The sequence below is a fragment of the Drosophila guanche genome, unplaced genomic scaffold, assembly GCF_900245975.1.
Source record: "Drosophila guanche unplaced genomic scaffold, DGUA_6, whole genome shotgun sequence".
Classification (NCBI taxonomy): domain Eukaryota; kingdom Metazoa; phylum Arthropoda; class Insecta; order Diptera; family Drosophilidae; genus Drosophila; species Drosophila guanche.
In genome coordinates, this window is record NW_022995753.1 from 3,226,850 (window position 1) to 3,236,123 (window position 9,274).

At 44.6% G+C, this 9,274-nt stretch overlaps 1 protein-coding gene across 1 annotated transcript; it reads right to left on the bottom strand.

Moving 5' to 3' along the window:
* Window positions 1-6,424: 6,424 nt before the first annotated feature.
* LOC117588300 lies at window positions 6,425-8,666 on the bottom strand. Its single transcript, XM_034279483.1, has 2 exons — window positions 7,054-8,666; window positions 6,425-6,981 (listed from the first exon to the last, which is right to left on the bottom strand). The coding sequence occupies exons 1-2, from the start codon at window positions 8,553-8,555 to the stop codon at window positions 6,555-6,557; spliced, it is 1,929 nt and encodes a 642-aa protein (XP_034135374.1). The 5' UTR covers window positions 8,556-8,666; the 3' UTR covers window positions 6,425-6,554.
* Window positions 8,667-9,274: the final 608 nt, after the last annotated feature.

Below are 9,274 nucleotides of genomic sequence, written 5' to 3' on the forward strand. Positions count from 1 at the left end.
AAAGGAGACAGCAGTAGAGGAATACAAGGAGAGTGACATAGAGATATTGAGAGAGGCCCAGCGAGAGCGCTGTAACAATTGTGCCATTACATGGGACTGCAAATTGATGAATAAAGTCGTTAAACATTTTTCACTTGAATTTAAGCAACGCTTGAAAGCATCTCCGAGCGAAATGGAATGGCAATTAGGTATGATTTGGTGGGCTTCTCTTTGTATCCAATATCATTTAATTGCACATGATTGATAGATGCTATACCATATGAATTGGTGTTTCTGAGGGGCCGCTTGGATAGGGACATATTGGGTATCTTCATGAAGATGCTCTAAGGAATTGAGTGGAATTAATTGTGGAAACTAGCCCAGTCTCTAGTCTCTATACTTCTCCGGTTCCCCATCCATCTTCCATGGCTAAGAAATCAGAAAATACCTAAGTTTTACCCTAAAGGTTCTTCTTTTAATATTGTTGGCTGTATGACAAATGCGATCTTTAATCTTTAACACTTAACATTTAACATAAGCTAAGAATAAAACGATAGAAATCATCGACTGCTTTTGATTTCTAGAGCCACATTTATGGCAATTTATTTTTCAATTATAGTTCTATGGCTGCGCCACGCAATTTGCCTAGATGAAATTATAAAAATAAAATTGCGTGTGGCAAAATTTCCAATAAAACGGAGAAAGAGGAGCAGAAGGATGGGAAGGATAACGAGGAGGAGGAGGAGTAGCATATGTGTGGGTAAACTTGTGCTGCGAAACGGAATTAGTAATGGAGTTTTGCCAATGCTTTATATGGTATCCGCCCATGGCCCAACGCCATCTCCTCACGTTTCCTCTGCTCTCCCTGGGCAACGCACTGCCAAATCATGTAATTGCGTTTGGCCCGCGCTTCTCTGATTTCTCCGAGTGGTTCGCGGATCGAAGAGTGCATTTTCAAGTGAAATTGAAATGGAATGCCAAGAGGGTTGGCTGCCAGTGGCACCCAGGACCCGATACCCCATGGCAACCCAATGGTGAAATTGGAAATAAAACATTTCATTAAAAAGTGCAAAAAGTATGAGAAAAACGCAATAAATGTTAAAAGCAACAACCGCACAATGCCCCCGATATATAACATATGTATATCCTCTGCACCTTTGAACCTGCATAATATTGGGTGAGGGAAAGGAAAGGGAAAGGGAAAGGGAAAGGATCCAGTTCCTGCTGCTGCTCCTGCTCCTGCCCTGGTCCCTTGGTATCGGCGGCATGCGAGCAAATTAAATTCAATTTATTGAAGCTCGCTTTTATGGCAGCTGCAGAGAACTTCAGCTGCTAATTGCATTAAATTGAAATGCGGAAATTGAATTGAAGTCGAAAACAAGCTCGAAATTAAATTGAAATTCAGATAATTGCAAAAGATACCATACATCAGATATAATATTGCTTTATGACAGATTGGTTATAGTTCCAACAGAAAAATCACTGTAAATCGAATATATTTTATTCACAAATGTACATACAATATCTATGATACAATTTTCAACAAGAATGGACACATGTAAATCCATTTGAAATTTAAATTTAATACTTTTTATATGGAGCTTACACCTTTTCCCACAATTTTCGATTAAACATTTCCCATTTTAATAACCATTTTTAGCTTATTTATGTTTTAAACAAAGTGCATTTAATTTGAACATGCTGGCTGGCTGTTACACTCTATCTCTGAATTTCTCTCAGAAAAATTCCACATTGAAACCAATTTTATTGCAGCTTCAAATTTGATTGAACCGCCAACGAAAGGGCAGCCTTTGGGCAGAGAGAGAGAGAGAGAGAGAGGGACATCCTTCGCAATGATCTCTGGAAAACGTTCTTGGGAAAATGCTACGCAATCAAAACTTGAGACAATTTTGTGAAAGAAAAGTAAAGTTTTGTGCATTTGAATGCTGCCTTTATTTTGCTGCATTTCATTTTGTTTTTGACTTTGGCTTCGGTCGGTCATAAAACCAAGTTCAAAATGCGCGAAAATGGAGCTGGCAGAAGACGTTGAGTTGGTTGGCTGGGGGTAAGAGTTTGTTGGAATATGGCATGACCCGCTGCACTAATGTCACACACTCGAGCATACACACATACATACATACATACACTCAAGTGCACATGCACACGCACACACACACACACACATACTATATACAAATGGATTCAGGCAGTCTGCCAGACGACATCGTGGAGTATTTCTCAACTCAAGCAGCGCCAAATGCAAACAAACAAACAAAGTTAGCGCTTGCATATGTATGTAGACATATATAATATCTGCTATGTATGTGTATGTTAGATGCACTTGTGTGCGTGTGTCTGTGTGTGTGCAAATGTAAAGCATAAGATAGACAATTACACTTTTGCCACTGCAGCAGAGACCGAGAGGGTGCAGGAGCAGAAACAGCATTTAGATAAACGCTAAAAGGTAAATGAACTTTATCAACCGAACAAGAAACGAGGCATACACACACACACACACATATACCTACATACACACATATGCATACCATAACTGCAATTGCAGCTCATTGTATGTGCCACCCGGTAGGTGTGCCCTTTTGGGCTGCTCCAGGTAGCACCTGCCTTGCACACATCCTTCCAGGTTTTGCTTATGAAATTGAATTGCTGCATCTGTGTGGGCTCCATTTATGTGTATACGAGTTTATTTGCAGATCTTTTTGGAACTTGTAGAGTGTTGAAAGCGTATATCTATACCGTTTATAAATAAATAAATAACCCAGCTACGGTCCCCGTACTCCACACTGCATAATGTTGCATACATTTTTCATTGGTGCGAAAGTTGGCCATTAGATGAGAGGCAAAATACAGGTTTTGGTGCAGATTAGGTGTCTGCCACACGCTCTTTAGGAATGCCATTAAATAAAGAAAATTAATCTGTTGCATTAAACATTGCAAAGAGCAAAATGGAAGAGTTGTCAAGCATTAAAAAACTAAAACCTATCCCGAACAAAATAGGAAACTGGGGGCCTAATGCCAACTGAAATTCTTTGAGGAAGTGTTTGAAATATCCAAAATTTGTATGCAGCTTGTACATTTCATTAAATCTTTATTTTGTAAACATCTAGGATCTCTGAACATTTTATTCCATTCCTCCCTGCAGACATCCATTATTTGTTCCATTACAGTCCCCTGGCCCCCGCCACAACCGTAAATGCATATCTTCTCCATATCCAAGTCAACATTTCAGCATACGAGTACTACGAGTATATGTGGCAGCAGCAGGCAAAAATGTCGGCAACAAATGGAAAAAATATATGCAAAAATCCACAGAAAATAAAAAGGGAAAGAAGGAGGACTGGAGGACTGGAGGACTGGAGGACTGGAGGACTGGAGGAGCTTGAGCACTGAGTGGAAGTGGGTGGTTGGAGCTGAACAAAAGACAAACAGACTGAAATGCAGCAGGATCTGGGAAACAGATTTTCCCTCCAACTGCAGTAATAAATGATAAACAAGTGCAAGCTGGCCAAATGGGCGTGACTCCTGGGCCTCCACAAGCGGAAGACTGGGAGACTGAGAGCTCTGCTCTGCTCTGCTCTGGTCTGGTTACATGGCTCTGATATTGAAAACTGCTGCTGTTGCTACTACTCCTGACTCTGGTGCTCCTCTGTAATCCGTTCTGTTTCTGGTACTGGCTGTGTTTCTGGGCTCTGGTGCAGAGCTAAGCAAATGTCTCTCTCTCTCTCTCTCTCTCTCTCTCTCTCTGTTCCTCCACATGTCTGTGTGTGTCTTTTCACACTTTTGCATTATTTATGCAGGGAACTAGGCATCTGTGTGTGTGTGTGTCTGTGTCTGTTCTAGTGACAGTGCCCGCCTTATGGTACGTGCCTCGAAATGCAACGACAGCTGCTCCTGGTTCCTGGACCAAAAACCCAAGCCCAGCCCACTCCATCTCGGCAGAGACTGAGCTGGAAATACATATATTTATTCCCTGTACATATTGTAAATGCCCCATGCCTCGTGTCAAACTTCTAATTAACCTCGTAATTCATGCAACCAAAGTGTGGCAGCCACACAGAAGGGGGCAGCCTCCAGACTGTCGAGGCCCAGAGTCAAGTCGAGTGACTGCTTGCCATTATTGTGCGTTCGTTGGGCTCTGGGAGAACAGAAAAGCCAGCAAAATAAGTGGAGAACGTGAGCTGCCAACCGACACAAAAATTATCAATGAAAGTTTCGCAAAAAAAATTAATTTAAGAAAATTAATAATACATGTTCTAGTATTTTCTGAATCATTATAAAAAATAGTAAAGGAGCGGAAAGAATATCAATGCTTCAAAATGTGAGAAAAAATAAAGACTTTTAGCTCTCTCGAATTGCTTGTAGAATCGAAATTAACTGTGATCTTTCGTGCTCGAATAATTAGAATTGTTTAGTCTAGGCATTGCCTAGTCAATGTTTGTAATCAAAGATACAAATAAAAATACGCCCAAATAAATATAAATTGATTTAAATTTCAAGATTGATTGTGAAGCCAAAATGCATTAAATCAAGCAACAGTTTGTTTAAACAATTATCGTTAAAAGTTAAGCGGAAAATGGAATTGAAGCAGAATCAAATTGTTGACATATATATGCATATGTACATATGCATGTTTATCGGGGAGTATTTTGTAGTTGTCTAACAAAGTTTCGAGACAACTTCTGGCTCGGCCTTTGCCTCTGAACGAATGTCAATCTGTGTAGCTTCTGTCGCAGCTGTGCCCCAATCAAACATTAAATTGCAATTTATTTTGCGGCTGCAACATAGACAACATGAAACCGCAGCCAGCACTTAATTCTCTGGCAGTTCCAGAAGTTCAAACAACAAAAAAAAAAAAAAAAAACAGCAACAAAAATCAGAAAATAACAAGGAAAAGAAAAAGATCCAACAAAAGAGTAAAGAGAAGCGACCACAAGCGACCACATTGTCTTAGTTATATTAAAACTATGTTTTGGTAATAAAAAAAAGCCAAGCAAAATATACAAATGCCTACCCCAAGAAAATACCCTGCACTAAGAGAGCTTCCGAAATTAGTTTCAGCTGAAGTAGTAAAGAGATTAAAGAGGATACTTGCACAGAGAGAAAGAACAGATTTATTTATTGGAAATTTATTTAGGCTAAATATCAAATACATGTCTCGTTGCAAATATGTAAATATATTTACATAAATTTGTAATTCTTAGTTGAAACTTGAAATCCAAAATATTCCTGCACTAATAAGTGTGCAAATATCTGAATAAAATATAGTCTTTATATTTTAGGAGTGCCAAAATGGATTAGAAGCAAAACTTTTCACCCACACAGAAAAACTTGTCAAAGGCAACAGCCAAAAATGCGAATTCGTGGCACAACAAAAAAAATTCCGCCAATTTGTGTGCAATTTAAAGGGTCCAAAGAGGAGGGTGGGTCAGGCTGTGGAACCTAGAAAGGGTCCCCACATTCACATACACATACATACAAACTCCTTTCATATATACACGAAAAAAGTTAACAACTATTTAGCTCTGGGCTTGCAGGAGGAGCAGGCTACAAACTTGGCAGACACAGGACTCGGACACGGGACAGGGGACAGGGGACAGGGGACACGGATGAGCAGACCACAATGGACCTGACCGCGACGGGGGGAGGGCGGAGTGAATCAGAGTGGGATTGGGGGGATAGGGATCGGAATGGCGTTGCAGCCATAAAGCGTTCAACAGCAGCCAGTGTGGTGAAGGAGTGGTGTTGGGGGAAGGAGCAAGTTTTTGAGGCTGATTCTGCATTAACGCTGACCGAAAAATCTCTGCAGCTGAAGTTGAACTCTCTCTCTCTCTCTCTCTCTTTTTCTCTGTTTCTGCGTTTATTTTTTGCGCTCTGGCACAACAAAAAAGTATTTCGCGGACAAAGCAGAGTTACTCCTCGTCCTTTTCTCTCTCCCTGCGCCAGGACTCTTGTTGTTGCAACAATAACGCTACATTACAAGTGGCAGGCGAGCGCATCGAGTTAGTTAGTTTGCCACCCATGCCCCATGTTAGATGCACCATGCTTCATGGCCGCAACTCGGGAGATCCGACAATTCTGTGGTCTTGTTAGTCCAGGGGCTGGCTGGCTGGCTGGCAAGTTGGTTAAAAAGTTGTTGATGCAGTTACATACCGCCCCTCCGCCTGCCCCTGCTCCTGTCTGAGCACTGGACACAGGACATTTGTGCTAATGGCTGCCAACATCCTGTCAAGGGGCTCGTTGGGACGGGGGGTCAGGGAGCTGGCTACAAACATGTTGCATACTCTGCGGCGTAAGCGAAAAATTTTCACCCAACCTAAAAGCAAGCTCAAAAAGGGAATAAACTATGCGTTTGGGGCTGGGCGAGTGAAGTTGCGGCCTGCCCCATGCATCGAAGGGTGGCGAATAATTAAATTAATAAAAGGGAACAAAGGGGTAATAATAATATTTCCTCTAAATAGATAATTGACAATGCGAAAGGAACAATGCTGGCCAAAGGAAGAATCAAATTTTGTATGTTAATATATTCGGCCGCCTGGGGGTGGGAGACCATCTTCTTTCTAGTGGTTCTTCTTGGCCTCATTTCCGCGATGAGACTCCTCTTCCTCCAGGTCCAGCTCGTACTCATCTTCGATCTCCTCCAGCAGCAGGAAGTCGTCGTTCTCCTCCTGGTCCTCTTGATACACGTAGGACTGCTTCTTGTCCTCCTCCGATTGTGAGGCGCTGTCCACCTCCCGCTGATACTTCTCGCCTTCATTCTCAGATTTGACATTGTGCACTTCATCGGATTGTAGGGTGAGCAGTTCTGCCTGCGGCAGAACCTGTGCCTGTGACGGTTCCTGATCCTGCTTTGGGGGCTGAGTCACTTCTACCACGGATGGCAATGAAAGTGTCTCCACCGACGACAATGACTGGAAATCCTCGAAGACGGCCTTCAACTGTGGCACGTCTGGCAACACTGGGTGTTCCTCCTCTTTTGAAGGTTGCGAATGCATGTCTTCGAAGACTTCCAGCGCCTCCTGCTCTGGCAAACTCTGCATCTCTTCGCTGAAAGGTAGGGACTGTTGCCCATCGACGACTGGCAGGGACTGTAGCTTCGCTAGGTCTGGCAGAGATTGTACCGAGAATGGCAGAGTCTGCACCTTCTCGACGACTGGCAGGGACTGCACCTTATGGACGACTGAATGCGGCTGCGCCTCCTCACCGACTGGCAGGGATTGCACCTCATTGTGGACCAAACGAGACTGTACCTCCTCCAAGACTGGCAAGACTGAGTCTTGACATGAACCCTCTTCTTGCTTCAGCTCGTGATGAGTCGTTAGATCTTGCAGGGACTGGCATGGGGCATGTGCGGCTTCAGCAGGGGGTTCCACGACTTGGAGGTCATCGACTGCCACCGAACTGTGCTGAATTGATGACTTGCTTTGCTTTGAAATTTTTGCCGGATTGAAAGCAACTGCCTGATCTTTCATCTCCTTGAGTTTTTTCTTTATAAGATTCTGCAGATTCAGTGGATTTAGTTTCGGAGCACAGCTGATCTGCGGCGGGTCGCTGGAACGCTTCTCCTCGTGAATGGTCAGCTTCAAGTCGATGTCGGTGGTAAAATTGTTCGTGAGGAGCTTCATCTCGCGGTGTGTGAGTCGCATGAAGAGGGCGTTCTCCCGCTGCATATCCCGATGATCGAGCAGCATGGGAACCGGCGAGGTGGGCACCAGCTGCTGTTTGACCTCCTGCTTGGCCTCGTTCTCGACTTGGGACTCGGCAGAGACCAGTATCTGCAGTGAGGAATGGGCCTGGGGACATAAGAACCACAGATTGTACAATTGTGTGACGGCTGGTCCGTTCCGCTGCCCGTCCCACGAAGTTTTACACAGCATCCCCATCACGGCCAGGTGGTGGCTCCAGCTGGCATTTTTGGGCGGCAGGTTCAAGTTGTTGCCAGTCCGCCAGGCGCTCTCAAAGAGCAGTATGCCAATGCACCGCTGACTTGCACAGTCGCCCAGCACCAGGGGCAGCTCCAGCCTGAGGGTCGCCGTGACATTGAGGTGCATCTCCAGTGTCGTAATCAAAGGATGCTCGACCAGGCAGTGGGACAAGCAGTTCGAGGTGTTCAGCACCGCCTCGCAGGTGGACAGGGGACAGCCGAACATCAGACGCTGCTGGCGACTCATTTGCTCGCGATTGGCTGCACGACTCAGCAGCCGCTCGACGCCCTCCGCCTGGTCCTCCTCACCGCCGCTCAGCGACACATTCGCCCCCTTGCAGCTTGGTCCGCACATGTCCAGATCAACGTAGACGCGCGGCTTCTGCTGCTCTGCGCGGAAGCTCAGATGCGTGTGGGAGAGCACCACCTCACCGGCCAGAACGTCGTCGCCATCCTTCGGCTCCGGCAGGCACTGCTGCGATATAATCGGCCCCACCAGCGGCGCGCAAAGTGAAAACTCCGAATGCGAATAGCCGAGATTCAGGGAGTTGGGAGTGGACTTCACAGTGGACTTGGCCCTACTCGAGGAGGGATACTCCAAATCGACCAAAGTGTTCTTACTGTTTTGGCTGCTCATTTTTCTTTTCTTTTTTTTTTCTAGCGCAATTTTTGTTGAGAATTTTGTATTTGTATGGAATTTTGATGTTGCCGCGTGTAGAATTTGGCTTAGACTGTATCAAATCTCGTCTCGAAGTGGAAATATGACTGGAATGTGTGTGTTGGTCGACAGGCAAGGCTGACTTGATGCTGATCATTGCTAGTGGAGTACAATTTGAGGGGAACTGTCGAAGGTGGGGGAAGTGAAACTAAAACAATGCGACAAACAGTGCCGCAGAACATCTTGTTGCATTTGCAATTTCCGGTGTAAAAAAAGAGAAAAAGGATAAAAATGTGTCAACCATAAGGCACAAAGCGCAATAAAAACAAAACTCAAGTTCTCTCTGTAACTCCCTCCTTCTCCTTCTCCCACTCCCTCTTTCCCTCTGTCCCTGTCTCAGTGCGTAAAGCTCTGAAGGCGCCGCCGCCTGTGCCAAAGAGAAAAAGAAACTCCAGAGTCCCGCCTGCGGGCCTCAGACTAGTAACCCGAGTACAGTGCCACTCAAAAATGTAAGACCAGTGCAGGCAATCTTTTGTGATCCTTTTACCCTGATTTCCAATCAGAAACATATTCCTTCCAAATGTTTGTTTAAAATCAAATAATTCCAAGCTCTAGTGCTCAGTGCCCCTACAGCCACGACACGCACTGTAGCACTGCACCGCGCATCGAGTCACGTGCATGCGCCATTTGTTTATGGC

Coding starts and splice junctions, on each gene's coding strand:
- LOC117588300 (XM_034279483.1), bottom strand. CDS start 8,555: ATGAGCAGCCAAAACAGTAAGAACACTTTGGTCGATTTGGAGTATCCC. Junction 6,982..7,053: donor GTCGTCGATGGGCAACAGTC/CCTACCTTTCAG, acceptor AGACATGCATTC/GCAACCTTCAAAAGAGGAGG.